A 26,018-nucleotide genomic window follows, 5' to 3' on the forward strand; every position below is an offset into this window, starting at 1 on the left:
AGGGTTGATGAATTCAGCCGCTGCCTTGCGAGGGCATGGGTGACCATCCTGGCCCAGCAGGTGGGACTGTCTGTGTAGCTGCCGAGGCACCAGTAATGGGGGGCATTGATACGCGAGCAGGGAATCCGCAGAGAAGAAAGCAAGAGAGGAGATCGTTTTGTCTGATCTTGTTTTTCCCATTTCTCTTCCAAGCAAGCAGCTCATTAAATTTTAATTTTCAGCTAGTTAAAATTCAGAATTCACGTAATCTGTCTGCAGCATGCAAAATGCATTATGCCAATGAAGGGGTTTATATGCAGAGATATTAAGTACACCCTCAGAGTTTGTAACCAAATCAATTTTAATCTAGGGTATTTAAATCAGCACAGCTCTTCCAGTAGCTGTGAAATGGATCTCCGTTCCATTTCCAGTGGCAGGACGGACACCCTGCATGTTGGGCTGCAAAAGCATTGCCCTTGTTTTGCAAAGTCAGGGCTTTTCGGGAAAGATAAAATGATTTCCTGAGATCATGCTCCGGTGATGGGCTCCCAACCAAACCCCAGCTCCATCTAATAGCAGACTGCAATTTCTTGCAGCATGGATTCTTGGAAGCAGGGGAATCGTGGGGAAGAGCAAGGCGGCTGCAGGGGACGTGCATAACAGAAACTGTACATGGAGGACTGAGCTTTTTTCCTACTCCCTTGTTCCCCCAGGCTTCAGGGGCTGTCTGTTGGGAATAGCTGCCTTTTTTTTTAGTGGGGGAAGGGAGATTTTACACAGAGCCGCAGCCAATTTTGTTTAAAGAACTACTACCCTGATAGCCTGAACATGGGTCTGGTGCAGAGGAGGCCCAGCTGCTCACTTCTTGAATCTGTAATCAGTTCCTATTAAAGCTGCCTCAGTTTCCCCCTTGTAGCGTGAGAGTAACCATGGTTTTCTACACAAATTGTATTTATAAAGCACGTACTATTTTTAGGGCAAGTAACTGAACAGGGAAGCAGATTAAATTTGTCCTGGATACCAATTATGCGTTGAATCCACTGGTTTAGGAGCTTTCTAGGGGAATGAGCAATGTCTCCTCCAGCAGCATATTTGTAAAGACAGGTTTTCATAACCAGCTTTTGTATGTACGTATGAACATGCAGGTACCTGTTTCTTCAGCTCTTGAAATCTGAAAACCTTTGAAAAATCAAACAAGCTGGTGACATATACTCACCATTTTTCTGTGAGAGTAAGATTGCACTGGTTTCCTTCAAAAGCGGCAGGTTTGGGTCTGGAATGGGTGGGAGTGACTCCTTGTGTTAAAGATAGGGGCCCATCCACACATACTGTCTCTGGAGAGGTTAGAAATCAATAATGTTTGAAAATCAAACATTATCCTGAGCGAGAACTGAGCAAATCCCAGATGTCCTTCATTTAAAGCCCTAACCACCATTAGGGCTGCAGAGGATGCCAGCGCTCACGTCAAGGAGGTAAATCAGCTAAGGCTCTCATTTGGCTGGGAAATGAAATTACATTATCCTGACACGCTCTCTGCTGGCAAGCACTGAGAAAGCACACACTTAGAAAAGCCTTTTGTTTTGTGCTGGGATGGATGCAGAAGCCTTACAGGCTAGTTTTTATCTACTGGAGGAATAAGGTATTTGCATAAGGGATGGGAAGTGACTCCTTTTGAAGCTTTGGAGACCCAGGAAACAGAAATCTTCGTGTGCCACACTACCTGGCTTTTGCCAGCGTGCCCTCAGCAAGGCTCTTGGAGTTTGCATGTTAAATCACCACCCTGACCTGTCCCACCTTTTAGAGCTTGTCAGCAACACGATGTTTTGGTTGCATTTCCCGCAGGATGACCCTCGCTGCCTGAACGTCATCGAGTTTGATCGCCTGTTGCGGGAATCCCAGAGAGAGGTGTTACGGCTGCAGAGACAGATCGCGCTGAAGAATTTCAAGGAGTGTCTGCGTTCCTCTAAAATCAGTTCAGGCGGCTCTTTGCCAAGCACTGTTGCACGCCTGGGACCACCCGTCCCAACACTAAATACCTGCCTCAAAGGTTCACCTCTACCGAAGGGGACCCGCTTGGGAGACGCAGCGCTCGGAGGGGAAGTACACAGGGAGGTGAGACAAGTGGGTCAGCGATCTGAGAGTTTTGCTGTTTAATTACTTAATTAATTTCTGTTCTTAGGAAACTTCTTAAGAGTACGTGGGTGCCGCGGTTTGCATCCGCTGTGAGCAGGTGCTGTGCTGGTTTCTAAAATGACCGATTCAGGTGCCAGGTCTCCCCGGGTGCAGGGGACGCGGGCACTGCTGGCAGCCCACTCCAGCGCGGGGAGACCGAGCCACGCCGGCGGCTTGGTCCTGCTCGTCATTCCCAGCACGGGTCTCCCATGCTGCCTTTTCCAGCCTAGGATACCGGGCAACCCCTCTTTTTACCCTCATTTGCTGAAAACGCACGTTTTTGGTGTTTGTGGAGGCTTAGACACTGGCTCCCGGTGGGAGAGCGGCGGGCACCCGCGGCCACGGTGGCAGGGAGGCCTGCCGCTCCGCGACCCCCACCCCATCCGCGGCCCCGGCCCCGCCACGGCCGCCAGGGCTCCCGCCAGGCCGCGGCCCCGCGCCCCGCCGCCGCCGCCCCCCCGCGGCCGCAGTGGTACGGCCCGGCAAATCCGGGCCGCCTCCGGGCGCCGCCTCCCGCCGGGGCCTGCCCTGCCCGCGGGGTGCTGCCTCGGCGCTCGGGCTGACGTCCTTCGCAAAGGAGGTCGAAGCCGCGGTGAGAGGGCCAGGGCCGGGGCCGGCCGAGGGGCTCGGCCCGCCGTGCGGAGGGGCCGAGGTTTGGCCGGTCCCGGTGGGTGCCTCCGGGAGGGCGCTGCGGCCCGGTTAGCCGGGGTCGGGCCGGGCCGGGGGCGAGGGGCCGGCAGAGGCCTCGGGGCAGGCGGCAGGCCGGCCGGGCGGGCGGGCGGGGGGGTCGGGGGCCGGGCGCGGCCCGGTGCCCGCCAGCTCCGGCGTATGGGGGCTCCCCGAGCCAGGGGCGGCACCGCGGGGTCGGCGGGCTCCTGCTGCGTTTGCCTTGTCTGGCTTCACCCCGTTTTCCTTCGAAGTTTTCAGTACCCGGTGTCCCGTGGCAGAATTTCGCGTGTGAGGCAGTGTAAGGACGGGCTGCTCGTCTCCCCTCTGAACTGCCACCAGCTGCTCGCATTTATTGCTCCCCAGCTCTTACAGAAGATGTATTGAATATTCATTCCTTGTTCATCTTTTCTGAGTCACTTGTGAGTTTATAGGCCCCTCTCCTCGAGCTGTTTTTTTGTTTCCTTCCAGCCTCTTCCACTGTTCAGTGTTTATCGTCTTTGTCTCCTTCCTTTGTACATTTTCTCTGCTATTTTTGTATTGGAGGAAGCAGCACTGCACGCAGCATCCCAATGCTGTGTCGTTGATTTATACGGTGGCCTAATGAAGTTTTCTCTGCCTTTCCCAATAGATGTCTTTGCCTTTTTGTCTAAGCACTGGGTTCTATTAAAACATCATTTGTCTGATGGCCCTCTGTAATCTCTCAGTGTCATGAGGCCCTCTTCCCCATTTGTCTCTTTGCTAGATCAGTACTTGGAGAACGTGGTTCCTGCTGCCTCTCTTTTAGTCATCTCATTTTTACTAGATATTTACCTGAGAGAAAACCTTGCCCTCCTATTCTGTGGTGGCTCAGTGTCTGCAGAAGCCTTCTAGAGCACTGTAGCTGAACGTGTTCAGAGCACCCAAGCAGATTGTACCTACTCGATCTCCCTCACCTGTTTGCTTGCTGACACCTTAGGACTCTTTGTAGATTTGTGAGTATGGTTTTTTTTTTTTTCCACAATATACATTTGCTTGGAGGTTTTTCTGAGTATCTACTTAATTGTTGCAATTTCTATCAGTTTGCCTGGAACAGCTGTCAAATGTACTGGTCTCTGTTTCCAAAGATGTCCACTGGAATACTCTTAAAACTTGACATTTGCCACCCTCTCGTTATTTCGTATTAAGGTGGTGTCGGAGAAGCGACACGCTTCACGTCTTGATTCAGTTACTGCTGAAATTAGAGATTCAGTTCATGCCAAAGGGGGTTTCTGAACCCTCGGGTGATTATTGTCTAAATTTGGTGATTTGTTACTGTTTATTTTGTTGGCTTCCACAGTTATTCTTATAGACAGTTCAGTTTGAGAGAGATCGTCAGCTCTGTCCTTCATAGGTTGAGATTTCTGCCCTGGTGGTCCATCACCCCCCCAGATTCCTCCATGATTAAGAGGGATGCACAGATGACATTTTTTTTTTTTCCCCCTCTGCTCTGCCCTTGCCTTCCTCAAATGGCCCTTCCATGCCTTGGTTTTCAGCTGACCCTGACGATTCTGTCAGGCAAGCACATGTATTACAGTCTTTCTTTTGGATGTTCTTTATCTCTCCGATTCGGCAGAGTCTGTCCTCATTGTCAGAAGACTTTTCTGGCGGATAAATAGCAACAAGACTAAGCCTGACAGCAGTAGTGAAGGGGGAGCAAGGAGGCTGTTGCCAGTCTCTTAGCTGAAACCTGCAGAGCAGAACACCCCGGGCTCAACGGGCTGTATTCATGGGGGCGTAGCGGTGCCATGCTGAGGGTGAAGTCAGCTCTTGGGGCAGTCGCCACAGTTATTGTAATTAAAAGAAATTACTTTGTTGTTCTATCGTGCTCCCCAGCACAGTGCGTCAGGGCTGTATTCCCCAGCTTTCAAAGAACTTCCTCAGAATATAAAGAGCAAGTTTCTCTTCTAAGTGTTCCTGGAAAATCCCATTTCTCTGTTTGCCTTCTGATTTCTCTACTTCTTTATTTAGGGTTTGGAAGGGATGCTTATCTCTGTAATGACAAATCATAATTTAGCAGGGATTTCTTTCAGTAGCAGTGCTGGCTTAAACAGCCTCCTGTTCACCACCGCTTGTTCCCATTGCCCCTTCAGTTGTGTTGGTACAACTCATGGCGAGCAGTGGGAGTTAAAAACAACCTGGCAAACCCAGCCTCTCCTCCCACCTTGTCCTGAAACCTGCATCAGTTTTCTGATCCAGCTCTGCCTGACGCTGCACAGAGCTGCCCTGGCACAGCTGAGGGAATGGGCCATAGATAGGTGGAAAATGCGGTAGCGATTCTTTTGGGGCAGGATTTCTGGGTGCCACCTGCAGAGCTTTCTAGAAAGTCTACAACATTTTTTTAATTTGCTCTGTTGCATGCTTTAAACTTTCTGGTCATTTGCCAAAGTACAGGTACTGTTGTATATTCAGCTTTAGCTGGTGCAGCCTGGGGATGCTGATCAGTTGTACAGCCCCATCCTGTGCTCGCAGCAGGGTCCCTGCCAATGCTGGTGCACCTCAGGTGGATCGCCCTGGGGGTAGAAAGCAGCTGCTCTACAGATATTTTAACTGTATGGTTGAACAGATTCATTGCACCTGGCCCTTTCATTGAGCACCTTCCAGTCCCTGCTGTGAAGGAGGTGGCGCAGCTCCAGGTCACAGCCGCCTTTTTGATGTGTGCCAGTGTCGTTTATCAGTTTTTTGATATGGTGATGAGTCTGGGTTCTGCGTAAAAATAAGAGTATATGAGCATGTGGCTGGGGGCATCTTTGATCTTGGATAGAAATTAGGTCCATGTGGGCAAATGTATAATTTTGTAATTTCTGTAAGTTGTCTGTAATTAGGAATGTAATAATTTTGTTCAGCTTTTTGCTGGGAAATGATCACAAACAAGCAAATTTGTCTTGCATATCTATTTGCAAGAGACACTGACTTGTGAAGCATAGTGCATGGTACTTGTGCAGTGAGTGTCTAACCTTAGCTGGCATCCACTAGCATTCCTTGGGACCTAATTTCATGAAAGTTGACTAAAGTGCAACATTTTCAGTTTGTGAGGAAGCATAATCTTGGAGGGGATCTGTGAAATACAGATTTGAAACTTAGTATGTGCGAGGTGGTTTAAAAAAAAAAAGTCTCAGAAACATTTATTCATGGATATTCCAGAGTTAAATACTGGTTTCACAGCATGTCTGAAAGCTCCCAAGGCTGGAGCTTGTAAGTTACTATGGCTTGGGTGGAGGATCTCAAGATTTCTAGCCGCTGGTTGGTGCTCAGGTTGCCCAAACTCCCAAGGGAACCTTATTCCATGGGTGACAGGGTATAAGGTTTTCATGGGAGGTGGTTTCAGAATTTTCCTTGTAGCAGAAAATGTGAAAACCTTGATAGCCTGGGCTTCAGTGTAGTCTCTTGGAGTCTTCTGGCTTTCAGCAATAGATCCATGAATATAGACGTAGGTGAAATTTGTGGGTTTCAAGCATAAAACAGGTAAAAGAAATCACATTTTACGTATAGTGCTTAGGCACTGTCCTAATGACTGACTGTAAAGGGAGCTCAGACTTGGTAACGTAGGTCCCTCGGCACTGTAGATGTTCAGAGAGAAATGACAAATTCCACTTCTGACAAGAGGTCAACCAAAGGTTAAAGGCTGAGAGATGGAGTCACAAAATCCTGCAGTTTGCTTACTGTACAGGTTGGCTTTGATGGTCCTAAAGATCTCCTGTCCCTAAAATCTATTTATAAATAGATATCTTTAAATTCAGTGTTTAAAACATTATCAAAGTGCTGTTTCTTTTGTTTACCTCAGGCCTCGCCCTGCTGTCAGGGATTAATCTAGGCAGTCCATGTCAAGTCAAATAGCAACTGAGAGTGAAAATTCAGAGGATTAAAGATGTATTTGTAGCCCAAAACAAAAGGCGTTTGGGTAGCAACTTGTGCACAAACGTGTACAGAAAAGTGTCTCCTTTCATCTGGTTTGGTGGTGGCGCATACACCGTAGCACATCTGCTGCCATTTCAGGCCTCCTCAGCTACCAGCTACCAGCTGAGGTGGGATGCTCCTTTTCTTGGTATTTTTTGTCTGCTCTTCCCTGCCTCTAGATTCTGACATCTTCATTGGTTTCTACTTTCTGCTCTTTATGAGGGTTGTGTTCTCCCTTTTGACCGTCTTCCATCTTCTTTTTATTGCTGATGCCTGTCATTGAAACCTTAGATGAGGCACAAATGGGAACTCGGATCTGAGAGCTTTCTGGAGCCCTGTGTTGCATGTGGGTGGATTAGTCAAGATGGATTGATGGGTGCTGGACTCCAGAAGACTCCCAGCACAGGTCTCTGGTGGCTAAGACATCCCTGGCATGTTGCTCACCTTTCTCCATGTCCAGTGGTGCACTTCATAGATCAGAAGTTTTCATGTGGAGCGTTGTTCTCCCAGGCGGTACTGCCAGCAGAGCCTCTTCTCCCTCTGTGTACATGGTGTGCTCTGTAGTCCTGGCTGACCCTGAGCTCTGCAGCATCTCGCTTGCTTTCCAGGTGGAACCAGGTGTACGACCACTGGGACCTGCCTCTGAAGGACATGAAAATTTCCCTCCCAAAAATGCAATAACAGACCAAGAGAGGAGCCGACAGATAGAGCAGCTGGTGAGTGGTGAACCTGGTTTTGGTGAAGGAGTGCTATATTTTTTCTTGGGGTTGTCACCCATGCAATCCAGCCAGAGATTTTGGGGACTGAAGTCTTTTTAGGTGCAGCTGCTCTGCAAAAGTGGAAAGCTTGCTGAATTGGTGGGGAAACACAGACAGTCTGCATGGAGGGTGTTGCTGGGTGGCAGTTCCTGGTATTGGGCTGGCGGGGGAATATGTCACCCTGAAATGAGAGGGACACATGCCAGTAGACTCTGTGCTGTGTTTGTTTTAGTCTTATTTGAACCGGGAACAGGTACGACTGAGCTGGGACAGGTGTCGTGTGAGGAATATGTCCCTTTTTAATTATTCCAGCAAACTAGGACAAGTCACAATGAGGTTTAGCAGTTCTTATCTGTCTGAGGAACCAAGAGTGGTAGCGAGTAATTGCAGATAAAGGTACATACCCAGAGGATGTCTGCTCTCTGTTAGGTGTCGTTTGGGTTAGAATAGGAGCTAAGATAGCACAGCTAGTGTTACAAGCTGAATATTTTGCACAGCTCTCCTTGCCTCCCGCATCCTGTCCTCGATGCTATTCTATACAAATAAGAAAAATCTGCAAATGGGAGAGAGAGAACTGTCTCCAGAAGTTTAGAGGCTTGGGGAAGAGAGGAGTAGCTATTTCACTTTAAAATTTTTTTTTGGTTTTACCACCTTTTTAAAAAAATAAATCTCCCTTGGTTTCTAATTGTTTATGTTTGTCACAAAGAGATTTTCTTTAAAAACATCTAATACAGCACTGGGTCTGAGAAGCTGGGCTTGAATTTCTTATGCATTGTAAGAACGTGGACATGCTGGTCTACTTATGCTTGTTTCGTGCAGGAATTTGAACTCAAGAAAAAGCGCAAAAAATGTGAAAACCTTGAGCATGAAGTGAGGAAAAAGCATAAAAGATGCAAAGAACTGGTAAGTGTTCTTGTTGCCTGCTGTTGTGAGCATAATGGTAGAAGAGGAGGTAGGTGGTTGTGTGCCTCTCCTGGGTTCTCTTCAGTTTATCTTAATAAGGAATCACCAGTCTTCCTCTTAATTTGTCACAGAATTTGGGCTCTAGCCCTTGAGGCTGGAATTGTTTATTTAGCCTTTCGGCTAGCTGTGGGTTGAATATAACTACATAAATCACTGGATGAAACTCCGTGGCCTTTGCTAGTTTGAGGAGATACTTACCGTATTCACATGCACTCCAGACAAGTATTGAAAGATTTCTGTGTCTTGAGATGGTAATTACACAAACCCACAGTCATTTTCTTGTGCTTCTTATTTGTTGGATGAAATCTTGCCTCCATTTAATTTCATGGAGGTTTTGCAGGTCATATCATCTGGATTTCTCCCTTCAGTTTCTACTTTGCTGAGCAGCACTGGTGGCATTAGTGACTATGACAATGTATAATTTCAACCGAGGGCGCTTACCTTCTGAATAAATGTTTTATATCTTACTCAAATCTCAGTTCAGGTCAGTTCTAATACATAGCTCAGCCTCATGTCCTGTGTTAGAATGGGACGTTTAAGGAATAAGTTGGTCATTGTATGTTGTTAGACAGTAGCTTTTCAAGGTCAAGAGGGGACCAACTCACCTTGAAATGCTGGGACTTAGACTGCACGCACAGGGCATTAGCTCTTGGGATAGTGAGAAAATATGTGATGATCTGTAAAACACTGGCATGGGAAAATGTGTGTGTGTCTATGTGGAGTCATGATTATGCAACTATTAATATCCTCTAATGCTGTACAATGTTGCTGCAGATGGACTGGACCTGACAAATTCAGTCGGTGTCTCTCCATATGTCCCTGGTCTCCTGCCTGCTCAGAGGCAGTGTTCTCTAAGGCGGAGTGATAGCTGGCTCATGCTGCGTTCTTATCTCCAGACTGAACGCTGGTTTCAGAGTCAGCCATTTAAAACTCTTGACTTTGCAGTCTCGAACTTTTAGCATCATTCTTCCAAATAATTTTTCCTCCTTAACTGAAATTTGTCAAGATGACTCTGGTCTTGAACCAACCGTGAAACTAGGTGAATCGTTGTAGGTGGAGATGGAGTTCTAGACAGAAGTATGTAAATAATGTGGCACTGGAGCTGTGAAGCAGACAAGGAAGTGTCTTTCTCATTCTGGGCTTTGAGGCTATGTAAATGGGAGAAGAAACTTAAGAGATCGTCTGGCGCAGGGCTGGTATCTGCTTGAGCAGTGCTGCACGGTGTTGCCTTCCACCCCTCAAGCAGCATCCCATCAGCATCCTGCACCATCCGTCAACAGGAGCAGCAGAGCTGCTCTGCAGACTAATTGCGGGGAGTTAGTCTGAGGGCCTTGGTGTAGTAATACCTGCTCTTTCTGGACAGGAGATCCAGCTGCAGGAGGTACAAAGTGAAAATGCACGACTGGCCGAAGAGAACTTGCAGCTGAACGAGAAGGCTGGATGGGCAGGACAGGTAAAAAGCAGTATCATTGTCAGATGGAGCACTAGCTTCTGTAAAATTTTGCTGAGAAGAACTTCCTAGCGTGCTAGGTTTTCAAGCTGCCAGCTGAGTAACGGTCGTGTGCCCATCTGCATACCTTTGTGTCCTGTGCGCCCCATGGTAACTGCAAGCAGAGCAGTTCATTGCCCTATTTTTATTACAGAGTTTCCCAAGACTTGAGTGAGGTGCCTTGTCCTTATTTAACTTCATACTTGGTTTGCCTGTGGTAACTTGTTAATGAGGTCATAACCAAAGACAGACAGTGGTTGGTGGGGAGCAGTGTGCACTGGTCAGGGTGGAGGTAGAGCAGAACCCATCACTGCGAGTGCGTGCGAGCATATGGTGTATTTGGAAGTCCGCAGTCGCCTCTGACATGTTTTTGTTGTCCTCGAAGAGAGGTTTTGGTGGCTGATGATGGGTCAGGGGAGAAAGCCATGCCTGCAATTCAGAGCTGCCCTTGCCGGGTGGAAAACCCAAAAGCTTCAGGTCTTGGGACAAAGGCAGAATACTTGCAATGTTTAGTCTGCAGAGTGGATTTTGGGGAAGGGTGGCTGCACCTGCAAGGGTTGTGTTCTAGGACCATGTTGTTGCATGTGAAAATGGTGAAAGAGTTGGTACTCCAGTGAATATCCTCCATGGGTTTCTGTTCCCAGCTCCTTCCCTGGACAAATGTAGTACAAAAGAGTTAGAAAGTCACTTGTCTGCCCCATATGTCAATGTTGCCACCATGCATAAGGCTTCCCACGTATTTAATAACTTTGTCCTAAGTGCACATGTTTGTCTTTGCTTGATAATCTGCATCGCTAATAGTCATCAAGCCATAGTACACTCTAGAACCAAAATATGTTGCTGGAATTTCCTGTAGTAAGTGGAGGAGGTAAACATAATTTCAGCAGGCTACTGAACTTCTGTACTGCTCTCTGTGTTCAATCCTAGAGTCTAGATTAAAAAAGCTTGTAGACCTTTGTGCTTTTTTACTCTCTCTTTGGTGTGTAGCCTGTTCAGATCCCAGTCCCTTCCTTCTTGCAAATGGGGAGGGGAGATGAGTCTACTGGGAGAAGCGGTATGTGTGAATAAAGTGCTCATTGCATTGAGGACTGACACAAATGCTCCTATATTTGTCTTGAGTGAAAGCCAGAGAGAGAGGGGGTTTGTGATTTTGGTATCATTACAAGTAGAAAGCAGGTCTGTAAAACAACCTATTGAGATACAGAAATAATTTGTCCTTCATTATTTATACAAGGAATTACTATGACTGTTTGTGTTAATTGAAAATCCTTTCTCTTCAGGTTGAATCTGAGAATGCTGACCTGAAATTGCAGGTTGTTTTGGTTACTAAGGAACGAGATTCAGTAATTCAAACGAATCAAGGACTCCAAACCAAGCTGGAGAATCTAGAGCAGGTGCTGAAGGTCAGTAGGATCCACATGGCTGGGAGGGCTGTCCAGACACTTAACGCTGCTTTTGGATGGCGGGTGTTGTCTGTTTGCCTTTTTTTTTGTCCATTCTTTTGTCTCTGTGCTTCCATTGGGAATTCTGCTTCTGTGGGATCCTGGAACATGGCCTTCCAAATTGGGCAGAGGTGCTTTAGAAAGGCTGCTTCAGGGATTTGGTTGGGAGGGATAATAAGGTGACCGTCACTGATTTAAGGATTTTCTTTGACTGTGTTGCTCTGGATTGTGGTAAGAGTTTCTTACCTCTTCTGTTTAATGATGACATGAAATACAGGCCATGTTCTGACTGCATGGCCCATTATAGGGCACAGGACAGTATTTCAGTGATGTCACCCTTCAGCTGTCTGTGAATTGTTCTGCAGCACATGAGAAATGTGGCTGAGCGAAGGCAGCAGCTGGAAGTTGAGCACAAGGAAGCGCTGCTAGTCCTGCAGGAGAAGCAAGAAGAAGTCAGGCGGTTGCAGCAGGTATGCAGTGTGTGGAGGAACGGACATTTTACTCTCTGAATCCCTGGAAAGTGACGGGACTCCTGCACCTTGTTTCCCTGGAAGTGCGGTGTATGGAGGAGGTATATGTGAGCTTGCGGGGTAAAATAAACCAGGGAAGAGTGTCTGCATCAAGGTGAACACTGGTACCTGAGGAAAGTGTGTGTGTGTGTGTGTGTGTTTCTCATGAATGGCAGTTCTGATCTTCCACTGCTGTTTGTTCAAAGACTGAAGATGCTTTCAGTCCATACAGTGTTTTAAATCTATAATGGTCTATCAAGGTGGTGATGATAGTAGAAGCTGACTTAGGTAGGCTGCTTTCTTATTTGCTCCATTTCGTATTTCTTCCTAGGCACAGGCGGAGGCAAAAAGAGAACATGAAGGAGCAGTGCAGCTTCTGGAGGTGAGGCAGAAAACCCAAGATGGATTAGTGGCTGCAGATTTGGTATCTTTTGTTCTTAATGTCAGCTTTCTTGATGCCCTGGGTTTTGTTGGTTCTTGAGCAAAATGCTTTAATGTCTTGACCGGACGCAACATGTTGCCATGAACAAGTATCAGTTGTGCTGACAGACTAGTCTCTGGGGTCAAAGTTTTCAGGGATTAAATCCTGGCCTTTTCAGTCCTTAGATAGGTTACTTGATTCAGATTGTGCCCAACAACTCTTTCAGGGATGCGTTAAGTAACCAACCTCAGATCTGCCTGCTCCATTTCCCAGGATCATCACAGGGAGGAAAAATACTTGTATCCATGTGATCTGAAATTTCTTTTGTGTATATGTGCTCTGTGCTTTTTATTAGGGGGGAAAAAGGGGGAAATGTGGCCTTTGCCTGAGCATAACGAGTGATGAAGTTTGGGGCAGCTCCCTTGTCCCATTTGCTAGGCTGGGACCAGCTGTGCGGCTGCTCAGACATCCACACAGAACATGCTTTGCCGTGGTGACAGACAGCCTAACGGTGCAGCCTGTCACAAGTGATGAGCACTGTTTTGGTTTTGACTTGGATTATTGCACTGTTTGTCAGGATGACTTTGGATAAAACCTTGGCTGTGAATTCCTGGAGCTGCTAAGGCAAAGCACCAAACCCTGGAACTTGATGTGGTGATTTAGTGGCTGCCACGGAGTTGGGTTAGGTGTGATGGCAAACGGGCCAGCTTCTGCTTTCCCAGTCCACTGAGGTTTTCTGAGCACTAAAACGTCTGAGACCAAGCAGAATGCCTCGCTGTATACCACCTGGACAGTGAGATCTCATGCTGATGAGGCCATGGCGCGCCCTGTAGCGGTGACATACAGTCAGAGATGGCAGCCTGAAATGCCTGTGTCCGATGCTGTGCAGCAGCTCTGTGACTGTCAGGAGCCCAGGAGAGCTGAGCGAGATGGTGAGTGTCCCTGATGGAGGGAGTCACTCCATGGCTGCAAATAGCATCTCCTTTGAGGGGGCCTGACCTTCATCTGAACTGGAGACCCCAAGAGTGCTGGGTTCCTACTGCACGGATTGAAGTTGTTGCAGGCTCGGTGAAAATCGCGGGGAAGTGACATTGTATATTGCCCCATTTCCATGTCCTTTCTGTGACACCTGCTTTTGGCTGCAGGGACAGGACTAGAGATGATACGGGTGCTGCTCTTCCGTAGTTTGTATCTAGCTGGCTCCTTAGCAGTCTTTAAGGGAAGGGAGGTTTGATGCTTGCCAAACGTTTTCTGAACTAATTCACTGAAGGATTGGAGAAGCTGCTTAGGTTTAAATTTAGACAAGACTAAACAAACTGTCTGTGCAAAGGAAGAAAGGGACAATCATTTGTTCTGTGTTTGAGAGGCTGGCCGTGTTCTTCTGCAAGGGCCTCATAAGTTCATTATTCTTGCTTTCATGTTACTGGTACAGAGGTGCTTTATAAGTCAATGACACCAGGTGGACCAAAAAAAGATATATTGTCATTAAAAACTAGTTTAATGTGGAGCAACAGTCATTTAAACAACTTAACTATAATCATAGTCATTCCAGAATATTGGTATAGGGTAAAATTAGGGGGTTTGAGGTGCCTACAATGCATGTTGTTATTTTCACGTGTTTGGATTTCTTTTTGATGTAATATTAATGAATAATTAGTGTGAATCATTTCCATGTTGGAAGACTTCAGTCACAGGATTGTCATAAGCAGTCTCCCTCCTTGGAGATGTTCAGGACTCACCTGGACAAAGTTCTCTGCAACCTGCTGTAACTGACCCTGCTTTGCGCTGGGGGAGTTGGACTAGGTCATCTCCAGAGCTGCCTTCCAACCTCAGCTACTTCGTAGTTCTGTAGTAAGGCAGTGTGTGCAGGGATGCCATGGATAGAAGGACTGTCTCAGCTTAGTAAGAAAACCTTGAGGGTTATGGTCATGGGAATGAAGGCATTCTGTAGTGGAGACAAGATTCTCTACTGCCTTTTGCAATGCATAGATGCAAAAGGTGACAGCCTGATTTCAGGAATCCACTGTAGAATTTTGTTGGGAAATATGGTGAATAGAGCTGTATTTGCTTGCTTTCCCTGACGAAGGAGCAGGGTGCATGACTGAGCAGGCCATTAGCAGCTTGAGATCACGTCAAAGCCAGGTTCTGAGCTGTGCCTTGAATCCCAGCACTGCTTGGTCTCAGACCTGGGGAAAGGTCTGGACATGAAGTGTCTTTTCTCCTGGTTTTATGGGTCGTTGCAGTGTGCTGGGAAAAGAGGTCTTGAAATTTAGCACTGACACTCAAAGCATGTTGTGATTTGGCTCAAAGCATGTTGTGATTTGGATGGCCTCAAACAGTGCGTGATTATCCTGCATTCGGTATCTGGGATTTGGCTTTTGTTTAGCAAGCAGATGCCTGTGGGCATGAGGTGGGAATCTCAGTATGGATCAAGGCAGACACTGTAAGTGTCACTGTAAGGTGAGAAAACAATTTCATTCAAACTGAGGGTTGGGTTATCATTGGCAAATTGTTGATTTTTGGTTAGTGTAACTGCTGATGTGGTTTTATATCTCTTTTTGCATTTCTTCTTGCTACCAGAGTACTTTGGATTGCATGCAGGTACTGCTATAATCCTGTCAAACAGGTCATTTTTCTCCTCTGTCCGGACTTTGACAGTTCCTTGATATTCTTGATTTAACTATACTCTGGAAAAGATTGCAAGAGTGTCATCTGCAAGAAATAAATACAGTTAGAGGAGCAACCACTATAAGTTTGGTGGAGCAGCTGCTTTTATGTTTCAGTGCTTTGCTTTGTTAACCAATTAGAATTAGAAGCTATATTTTTTGGCATTTCTGGATTTTGAGATTTGTCCAACTGTGTACCTTCTCCACATGTCACATACATTTAAAGGTCTTTTAGGAACTACTTGAAGTCGAAGAGGGAAGTGTTTCCTTCAAAACTCAAAAGCAGTGGTGATATCACTGCAAATGAAAATGCCACAGAGAAAAAGACAGATCCTGCTGGCTTTGTAATTACTTGGAGGATGGGAAGCAGAGGTTGTGAATAATAGTTCTCACAGAAGAGGTAGAAACTAATGAAGCTATAGTCTGGGAGCTGTGCTAGCTGGCCTATTCACAAATGATTTGGAAAGAAGGCTTATATGGAAGTGGTGGGGTTTGTAGCTGACAGAAAACTGCTCTCAACAGTCGCTTTCAGATCTGACTGCAAAGAGCTGTGAAGAGCTCATGAGTAACGGGGAGATTAAATGACAGGTAACACTGACTGCAAAGGCATGCACACGGAGGAGAAGCAGCAGTGACTAAACGTGCACAGTGGTGCCACCTGTTGTGGCAGGAAATGCAGTGTTTGAGGTAGGGTGGGTTTTTTTCATGCCAGTCTGATTCACAAGTCTGGTCAAAAACGCAAGTACAGTGTTGGGAACCTTTAGGAAAGAAGCTGGAACAGCTCAAGACGTTATTAGGGTACGCCCACATTCTGTAGAAGTAGCACCTGCATTTATGTGGAGTTATGGATGTTCCATTAGTCCCTTTGATGTCATCCCTGCTTTGAGCAGGAGCTTGGACTGCAGACCTGTAGAGTTCCCTTCTAGCAAAATCACGATTCTCTGATCTCAAAAACATACAGCAGAAGATACAGAGAAAGGTAATGAGGGACATCTGGATGGGGAATGTTGTCTGTAGGAGAACTGTTATAGAGCAGCAAAGAAAGAGGGTGTCTAAGAGGGCAGGACTGAGCTCATGGTGGTTGGATCTAGCTTGGTCTGGGAAATCAGAGTAAATTCCTGAATTGGTGGTTAAACTGACCCCACCAAGCTCTGCTCCCTGCTCTTGCAGCCTCTTCTGGTGTCAGTTGGCATGAGGCTTCTCTTTCTCTCCTTTTTGGGTTGGGCATAGACACAGAAGTCTCCTCTCTCTTGATTCCTGCTGTTTCCCTGAAGCTCCTGGCCACGTCCTTAGGCTCCTCTTCCTTATCCCCCGCCTCCTAATGCTGCCCTGGAAGCTTGCTGCTTGCCCAGCTGTCTGTGAACCTCTGCAAGTAGTCTGCTAGAAGTATGCATTGTGTGTGATGTGGCAGTAATGCTTAAGGGATGTTTGTACGTTGGTTTGAATAACACAAGAACTAAAAGACACCTGACTAATTAGGTCTCTCAGAATTAAACTGTGGATTATCTAGGGTGTTGGCTTGGCCACCATTATAAATGGATTTAAACTGTGATTAATAGATTTATAGAACTAAGGTACTATTATGGTGCTGTTAAACACAATATCCAGATGCATCTGCTGGCTCAGGTCTCCAGATAAGATGGGAAAACCTTCTCTGGTCCTGCAGTCGTTCTGTACCTGTCTCTTGTTGTAGGCTGTGTCCCAAGGTGGGGTTGGGGACAGATGTTGGTCTAGAGGAAGCCCTACTTTGATCCAGTGCAACTGTTCTTACTGTTCATGGTTTCTGTTTTCTATGAAGATGTAATGTATAGAGGATAATCATTTATGTGAAAAACCTTAACTGCAAGTGAATTCAGACCAGACTTTCTGTCTCACATAATATTTCAAGACATTATTTATTTTTGAGTTGGAGGGAGGAAAAGGCACTTCAAAATGTTTTGTAAAAAGGAAAATTTTGAAGAGCACAATTCAGTCATCTCTTTTGATGCATCTTACCTACGCAAAATGATGGAGTGACTACAAAGCCTGGTGTGATCTCCGCCCAAAGAGAAAAAAGGGAACAAATGTCATCTCTCCCAAGGCAGAGCCTGCACCTCAGCCAGGTGCACTAATGCCAAATTGAATATTGTCTGCATTAGCTCAGTTGAAGAACTGCTGATTAGATGATATATTCCCATTCAGCACTAATCCTTTTTGTTTACTTGTTACCTGAAGTGCATGAGCAGGGTCTACAGGGTGTCTAGGAAGCCAGAGTAACGTGTTGCACAGTGGAAGAGGGAGAGGGAGAGGAGCGGTTGTATTCTCCTGGGAGAGTATGCCTACAACTAGGGAGTCTGCAGGGATGTGTAAGGAATGCCAGGACTCAGCAGTATTTTGGGAAGGGGAAGATATAGAGATGGTAGAAAGAGAATACTAGAAAATACAAATGGTTGTCTAGTAGGAATGTGTCCTTCCCTCTCCACAGTATTTCCCCAAGGCTCCCCTGCATCTCATCTTGCTGAGATGTAGCTTTCTTGTACTCACCATGCATTTTCCTGGGGCTAGTCATCCTTGTAGGACCTGGTGGCAAAGTGTGCAAGCTGCTGCCATCAAAGAAGTGTTCTGCAACACAGGCCAGGGTGCTGATGCTGTCTTCCCTTCCTAGTGCCTGAAGGAGCCAAGATCTGGAGGGACAACTGCGAGTCTTGTCCAGAATGGTGGGGAGGCCAGGGTGTAAGGTTGGGGGCTTGCTGGAGCCTCTGGAGCGATGGATGAGATAGAGCATTGGGAGAGCAATTCCTTTTGGATTTTAATGCTCTAATAAACATTCAAAGCCTTATCAGTCTTTTTCTTTTCAAGGCTTATTTATCTTTGACTTATCTCATCTGGTCTTGTGCAGGGCTTGGATAGGATATTGCAGTTCAAAGCCGGCATTTCAGGGATAATTCCTAATGGAGCTTGCAGTCAGTCTGCTTGTAAAGATGAGTCTCAGGTTTTCAAAGATAAGATACATGCGGAGCTGCCAGTTCCTAATGACCATTCCTGGCAGGGCACACCTTGAGGTTCTTGGGGTCTGAGACCCACTGAAAAGATGCAGCAAAGGCAAATGCTGTTTGGGGCCTCAGTAGTGAATTTGATGTGGGTTTGTGCCTTATCTTGTGTCTTTCCTGTCAGGCCCGGGTGAAAGATCTGGAAGACCAGTGTCGCAGTCAAACAGAGCAGTTCAGTCTCCTGTCTCAGGAACTCAAACAATTCCGGCTTCAAACAGGAAAAATCGACCTTCTCACCTCTACGCTGGTGACTTCTGAGCTTCCTCTTGCTCTGTGTAGCTCTACCCCACAGCCCCACTGGGAGAAGGGTAATTGCTGGAGATGCCTATGAGTGTTTCAACAAATGAGTCGTTACTTGTGTAAATGCAAAGGTGTAAAGGAAATAATGCAAATGTTTAGTTAACTTTTGGGGTCTGTCTCTGTGTATCTCTTGTAAATACCTTTGGTTCATTTTGTAGTCATAAAGAAAACTTGGCATTTCTCTGACCAAAGAGAGCCCAGTGTTTCCAGTCTGTTGCACTGTTAAAGGAGTCATGTTTTTAGAGGCTTGAGTTGCTATAAAGGGCATTTGCTTACTGTGATGCTCACAGCTGATCTTGTATTCTGCCTTTGGGTAAAAGTAATGGACGGATTATTTTATTGCAGAATCAACTGTTCCTGGATTGCTCACTCAGCAGAGCACGAAGAAGGTTCACAATGAAGAGAGTGATGAGTTGGAGTCATCACAGCAGGCGCCTGATGCCACTGTTGGCTCCCCAGTTGCTGCTACCAGTGCTCAGAAACAAGCCAAGAAAGTGGAATCTCAGTCAAATTCTTCAAAATCAGAATCCATGCAGAACAGTCCAAAGTCTTGCCCAACTCCAGAGGTCAGTATGGGAGTCCCTTCTGGGGCCTGTGCTTTCTAGCCACAAGGGAATAAATGCATTGCTGAGAGCACCAATAGTGTTGCATTCATTCCCTCCAGGCTGCCTGAAGAAAATGGGGGAAAAACAATAGAAAAGCTGTAGGAAAAAATTGAAAAGCCCTTGGATGCCCATGTCTGTGATACTCATTTGAATGTATTGTTGTGCTCCAGGAAGGAAACAACTGGCTAGACAGAGTGTGGGAAGCTTGGTGAAGGAGTGGGGTGGGGAGGTCGACTGGTAGGAAGTGTGGGAAAGCTCTTGCTAAGCTTCCTTGTGATATCTCAGCTACTGTTAAAACACAGAAATGCTACAAACTGTTAGTTTTTAACATGCTGAGGAACTGTGTCCAGACTGGTTTTGGCCTTGAGCTGTGGATGAGGGGTTCAAACTTTATTGGTGCTTTTAGCTATTAAAATTTTACTTGGTGAAAGAAACTGTGCAAAGATGCTCTGTTTGTACTAGCAGAGGGATGAGATTGATAGGCTTTGCTTGTTTGTGTCACCAAGATCTCAGATGGTTGTTGCTTCTCCTCCCCAGGAGCTCTTTAGTATTGTAGGGTTTACTTAAGCAGTCTTTCATATTCTCTGCTGTATATCACTTGATGTGACAACTTAGGGTAAAGTGGTGCTGTGAATGGGGCTGGGTGTGATGGTGTGGGAGGCAGCTATTGCTCTTTTGGTCCATCGATGCTTCCCGAGTGCTAAAACCTTCAAGGCCCCGTGGAGTGCCTCATTGTACATGTGGAGGACACTGAAGTCTTGAGCTACCGAGGCCAGGGCACTAACGAAGTGACTCTGCTGTGGCAGGCAGTGTCCACCACTGTGTAAGAGCTCTGAGGAGCTGTCGTGTTCAGAGACACAGTGAAGGTCCTGGGGAGTAACGGCTTTGTGTCTATCAGTTCTGTAGTGGGAAAAAATTACGATTAGTTCAAGAGAAAGCTTTGAAGCCACCATGCCTCCATGGAGGGATAAGACCAGTAGTGCCTACAGAGGTCAGCATGGGATCCTTGGAAAAGAGCCAATGTGTAGAGCGTTTGGCGTCAGCAGCACATGGTTATGGGAGCACTCTGGACTGTTAGCCAGGCTACTAAGAGCTACTCCATTTGGGTCTGCCTTCGGGTGTTACAGTGTGCATGTGTTTGTTACCCAGGGACGTGCTGCAAGATTGCATTATGAGGAGTATACCACCTTAAAAAGATGCTCTGAACCCTTTCAAAGATTGACTTCGGCAGTTCCTGTACTAGAAAAAATAGCTGTGATGGTTCTTCATCAATAATACATTTGCCTTGAGGTCTGCTTTAAAAAGGCAGCCTGAACTGGTTCATTGGCAGTATTTCAAACAAACACAAGGGAAGTGCATTTCCTCAGAAAGTATGATTGCATTCGTAATTCATGGCCACTGGATGTAAAATTCCAAAATGTCAATGGGATCAACAAGACTGAAACAAATTTCACAAAGATGCTCCTCAAGTAGCCACCAAACACATTCAGGGCGCAGCCTCCAGCCTAGGAAGTTCATAAGCAGCTGATTACTAGAAACTAAGAGGCTGTACCAGGATGAGGAGAGTTTCATGCTTGCCCTGTCTCTTGTATGCTTTCTTTCAGCATATGCTACTGGCTGTTACCAGAGCCAGCTGTTTGGACTAGATGGAGCTTTGGTTGGAGCTGGTAGGGCCTTCTAATGGTCTGAAGGTACAAAAACATTATGTTGAAGCATTTACAGGTGCTAGAGGGGAACTGCCTGAACAAAACCACTTGAGAGACGTAGGCATTTAATTGAGCTCTAAGGTCTCCTTTTTCAGATTACCATTTATGTTGTGCACAGGGACAACTACCATTTAGAGGTAGCAAGAAATAAATACATGAATTATGAATATGTAGGGTGGAAGGGCCCTCGAGAGTCTTTAGTCCAGTCTCCTACACAGGTGGAACTATCACCAGCACTAGATCAGTGTGGCCATGGCTTTGCCTAGCTGAGGCTCTAAGTTCTTCAAGAATGGAGATCCCCCACCTCAGTGGGAACCTGTCCCACGTTTGCATCACCCACCTGGGCAAGGAGTTTCTCCTGATGTCTGACTGGAACCCCTCAAACTGCAACTTCTTATTGCCACTTCTTCACCTTAAAAGTCATTCTTCCAGATGGTTCTTACCCCAGTGGCCAGACTGCACATGAGCTTAGAGGACTTTTTCTCTGATGTTTGAACCCTTTGAGTGTTCCTTTACTCTGGTTTGGACCATATCATATCCTTCTGTTTTTAGGTGGACACTGCAAGTGAAATGGAAGAGCTGGATGTTGACAGCATCTCTCTAATGCCAGAGCCAGGCAGCCAAGGCCCTGCAAAGCTCCAGGTGTTCTTAGCTCGATACAGGTACTGGGTCATTTCTTGTGGTCTATGAGGTTAGGCAGGTTATCTCACAGTTGCCTACTTTACCCTGTTCTATAGCGTTAACCACTGTCAGGGATGGGTATTAGGTTAGGCTATGTATCTTATTTCTCCATGCTGTTTTTTTGTGACCTGTTCTTTCCCGTACAAGCAAATCCAATGTGCTTGGCTTAACAAAAACACAGTAAGCTCATTTGTTGTTTGGTGAACAGCACTGTGTGAAACTTTTTTTTTTTAATATGATACTGGATGGAAAATTGAATTTGAATTGACGCATTCCTTGAAAATGCCTGATTTCTCCAGAATAGTCGAAGAAATTTTCTTCGAGAAAATCTTATTCCAACAATTAAGAAAATTTCAGCCCAAAATCCTGAATTGAAGTTTTTGACCAAGCTCATTCTGGCTGTAATTTTTAAAAAAATAATTCACAGAATAAACCCAGGTTTTTCTGATTGCTCTGCAATCCACTGAGCAATGGCTACTACCTATTACAGTTCAAAAAATATTGGTATACCTGTCATCTTTTAGACTGGGATTGGGATGAAGAGGACTGGGATGATTTTGTGCTCGTGAGGAGCAGATCAAATGTTATCTGTGTCTGTTTGTCAGAGTCTTGGGCCCATAGGGTCTCACTCAGCTCGTAGAGAGGATAACATTGTTTTGGCATGTTGATATCTATTTTAAAGACTAAAGAGTAGGATTTAGCAGTAGGTGCTTGCAAAGGTAAATGTTTTCCGTGAGGCATTTTCCTGCGATAGGCCCTCTGATTGCCTTAAGGATCCCTGGGTAGGCAGGTCAGAACTACCTGGATTCCAAATCCTATCACTAACATGTTTATCGTTTTCTTGCTAGTGGAGCTTTTGGACTGCTGTTTGAAATGTGGAGTTACAGCACTGAGAGTTGTATAACTTGGATCCTGAGGGCTGGAAAATTATGAAGAAAAAGGCTAGAAACCTTTTCTTCACTCATGTCAGTTTCTTCTTGCGCAAATCAGCTCATTCTTAGGGTTTTAAGCATGAGAATTTTGAGATTCTGTGCTGTGCTTGTCCATGAGAGCCATATGGCTGATGAAGCGTACCTTAAAATTTTGGGGTATTTTCACAGAATCACAGAATCCCAGGTTGGAAGGGACCTCAGGGATCACCTAGTCCAACCTTTCTAGGAAGGGCAAAGTCTAGACAAGACGGCCCAGCACCCTGTCCAGATGACTCCTGAAGGTTTCCAACGTGGCCGAGCCAGCCCCTTCCCTGGGGAGATCATTCCAACGGTGACTGTCCTCAGTGTGAAAAATTCCGCTCTCGTGTCCAATCGGAATCTCCCCAAGAGCAACTTGTGTCCATCCCCCTTGTCCTCTCCATGGGGCTCCTTGTAAAAACGGAGTCTCCATCTTCTTTGTAGCTGCCCCTTAAGTACTGGTACGTGGGGGTGAGATCCCCTCTGAGCCTCCTTTTCTCAAGGCTGAACAAACCCAGCTCTCCCAGCCCATCCTCATATGGCAGCTTCCCTGTCCTCTGATCATCCTGGTGGCCCTTCTCTGGACCCCTTCCAGCCTGGCCACATCCTTTTTGTACAGCAGGGACCAGAACTGCACACAGCGCTCCAGGGGTGGCCTGACCAGCGCTGAGATTTTCAATGGTTTGGTTTTTTGGTTTGTTTTGTGTTTTTTGGCTTGGTTTTTTTTTTTTTCCCCAAAACTATTAACTACATTAAATGTAGGAAGCTATCTACATAACATAGTTAATAGTGTGGATGAATTTGAGGATGTCTGTTTCAGAAATACTGCGTCCTTATACAACTTACCTAATCGGTACACTTAGAAAAACAGCAGGCACTTAGGTAATTCAAGTCTTTTTTAAAACATTTTCTTGAGTCACTTCGATCTGTTCCTTCAGACGTCACAAGACATCTGTTCTGCTACTCAGAAAATTAGCTGCTATTTGAACACGGGGCAATATGTTATTAGTTATATATAAAACTGTAAACTAGAGTCTTGACCTTTGTCTGTGGATTTCACCGCTTGTGAAAAGCGGATGCAGTCCCAGTGAATTGTAGGCTGATCTAGCATCACAGCTTGAATGTGATGCTGTGAAAGTTCCTACACAAGGTAAATCTTCGTATTGTAAATATTTCAGCTACAATCCTTTTGAGGGACCTAATGAGAATCCAGAGGCAGAGCTTCCACTGACTGCTGGAGAATATATTTACATCTATGGAGACATGGATGAAGATGGCTTCTTTGAAGGTGTGTTTTAGTAGAATGAAATGTGACCAAACTGCTGTGGAGAGTTGACCTCTCAAGAAGAAATGGGAGAGGAATTTAGTGAATCGTGAAATCTCAGGATAAAGGTTTTCTGCCCAAAGTTACTTTGTTAGAGGGAAGAGCAGATTTTCTCTTGGAAAAGGGTTTATTTATGTCATGATTAAATTAAGTCTAAAACATGAAATCCTGGTCTAGGGATTTCAGTGGGAATTTTGCTACTGCTTTCATCCCCATATGGTTCCTCTCTAGCCATGGAGAGGAACATATTCAGCCCTGGGCACCTTCTGCAGAGGGTCTGTTTCTCTCTTTCCAGTGACTGCACAGCAAGCCAGGGAATGTAGGCAGCTGCGGGACCCGGTTACCTCTTGCTCTTTTGTCAGAGCAGGGTATAAGATAAGCAGTCCAAACTACAGTTGTTACCCAATGTGGTGTCATACAGTGTATTTCTCTTTTGGTGCCTTTGAAAACATAATCCTGTTTGACTAATAGGCAGATGGAATTGAAACCAAGAATTGTGGGCTGTAAATTTTGAATGAAGTTTCTTTGTGGAGCTGGCTTAATGGGATGGAGGATCCTTATTTAGCGAGGTGCTTTGCAAGAGCTGAGGCAAATGCATGCCATGTTGCACTGCTTGCTCTTTGACTGTTTTGGCTCTTCCTTTCTTTCTATTTCCAAGCTTCTCATGTATTTATTTATTTGTTTGTTTGTTGTTTAAAGAATAAAAAGGTTATTCTTTACTAATGTTTTCTGCTTTCCCTGCTTTCAGTTTATTTGCTGTAGGTAGAGTTTGAAAGGGGAAAGTAAGTGCAATCCCTACACACTGCTCATTTGACTGTGATTTGATGGTTCTTGCACGTACCAAGAGTGCTGTGGTATCAGTTGTCCCCATGAGTCCTTTCGGGACTTCTTTATTACAGAAGCTAGCATAACAAAGGAGGGAACTAAAAAGAAGGCCAGAGCTGAATACAGAGCTGGAAAGATGGACTTCTCTTGAGGAAGTATGGCAAACCCCAAATCTGTATGGCTGGGAGAAGACATACAATCATCAACCTGCATAGTCTGGGAAGGCTAGAAAAAGACACTTATTGGAAGAGCTGTGGTGAGGGACAATAGGGTAACGAAGAAGGAAAAACCCTTAAGCTAATCACGCAAAACAGCTTTCTAGTTACGTGGCTCTGGAACGTGTGAGCAGTGAGTCTTCTCAGTGTGGCAGTTAGGATCTAACCAGGGAGGCCCTAGGAAATGCAGGAAACTTTGCCAGGAATAACCTCCCAGAGGTTTTTTTTTCCATTCCTGACTGGAGTACGGTTGTGACCTAGCATAGGTGTTGTCACATTGTCTTCACGGATGGGTTGGAAGGCTGAACAGTAGGTGCAGTGGTAACAGGTTTCCTGTTTTTTGTTTAGGGGAGCTGATGGACGGCCGGAGAGGGCTGGTCCCCTCCAATTTTGTTGAGCGAGTTTCAGATGATGACCTCGTGACGTTTCTGCCTTCGGAGCTGAGTGATCTCACCCATAGTTCATACCAGGAGAAAAGTTTTGTCAGTGCAAGCACCAGCAGTGGAGATAAGAGTGATTTCTCCATTGAAGAGAGTAGCATCAGTCCATTGGCCAGTAAAGCAGAAGGAGACCAGGAGGAACCTGTTAGTCACACAGCAGTGCCTTACCCAAGAAAATTGAATTTGATCAAGCAGCTTGCCAGAAGCATAGTTGTAGGGTGGGAACCACCACTTTTGCCAGCCGGCTGCCCAGACATACAAAGCTACAACATCTATGTGGATGAAGAGCTACGTCAAAATGTGAAGAGTGGCTTTCAGACCAAAGCAGTGATTGAAAAGCTGGATTTAAAGACAAAGGCTTACCGTGTGTCTGTGCAGACTGTAACAGAGCAAGGCAGTTCTGATAAACTGCGATGTACTTTCTTTGTGGGGCAAGATTTTTGTGTGGCACCAACTATGCTGAAAGTCAGAAGCATCACTGCCACGTCAGCAGAGGTCACGTGGCTTCCCTGCAACAGCAATTACAACCACGCAGTGTATCTCAATGGGGAGGAATGTGACATAACAAAACCTGGGGTCTACTGGTACACCTTCCGCAACCTGCAGCCGAGCACTGAGTATGTGGCCAAGCTGGAGGCCCGGCCCTTGAAAACACCTTGGGAAGAGATCCCAGAGGGGCAGGAGCAGAACTCAGCTGTGATACACTTCACTACCCCACTAGCAGGTATCAGAGCAGTCATGCCCATTGCCACTGTGCATGGAGTGCTTGGAGCAATGCGCTCTGTCATTACTTTGCTATGAAGCCTTGGGGTGAAGGGAAGCAAGGTTTATTAGGTCCCAAAGCCTGAGATGCTCTCCTGTTTTGTCTTAATGTTTTTCTTCCTTTATTTAAAAAATTTATTTTCTCTTTTGTTTTTGTTTGCTCTGGGAAGACATCCCCTTCGCTGATTTGAGCAGCATGTC

The 26,018-nt window shown here is 45.9% G+C and overlaps 1 protein-coding gene across 10 annotated transcripts in view; it reads left to right on the top strand.

Annotated features, from left to right (window-relative positions):
- Positions 1-26,018, top strand: part of TSPOAP1 (TSPO associated protein 1) — a 69,768-nt gene that overhangs the window by 18,062 nt on the left and 25,688 nt on the right. For 7 of the 10 annotated variants that reach the window (XM_064467618.1, XM_064467611.1, XM_064467612.1 and 4 more), the window contains 12 exons: positions 1,822-2,091; positions 7,341-7,448; positions 8,310-8,393; positions 9,817-9,906; positions 11,223-11,345; positions 11,750-11,854; positions 12,225-12,275; positions 18,134-18,317; positions 18,655-18,875; positions 21,173-21,282; positions 23,430-23,539; positions 24,964-25,779. In XM_064467618.1, the coding sequence (XP_064323688.1) occupies positions 1,822-2,091; positions 7,341-7,448; positions 8,310-8,393; positions 9,817-9,906; positions 11,223-11,345; positions 11,750-11,854; positions 12,225-12,275; positions 18,134-18,317; positions 18,655-18,875; positions 21,173-21,282; positions 23,430-23,539; positions 24,964-25,779 (2,272 nt within the window). Of the gene's footprint in view, positions 1-1,821; positions 2,092-2,638; positions 2,819-7,340; positions 7,449-8,309; positions 8,394-9,816; positions 9,907-11,222; positions 11,346-11,749; positions 11,855-12,224; positions 12,276-18,133; positions 18,318-18,654; positions 18,876-21,172; positions 21,283-23,429; positions 23,540-24,963; positions 25,780-26,018 lie in introns of those variants that run through there. The other 3 variants (XM_064467616.1, XM_064467617.1, XM_064467614.1) reach the window with 3 other exon arrangements.

This window comes from Phalacrocorax carbo, chromosome 17 (genome assembly GCF_963921805.1).
Source record: "Phalacrocorax carbo chromosome 17, bPhaCar2.1, whole genome shotgun sequence".
NCBI classification, from domain to species: Eukaryota; Metazoa; Chordata; class Aves; order Suliformes; family Phalacrocoracidae; genus Phalacrocorax; species Phalacrocorax carbo.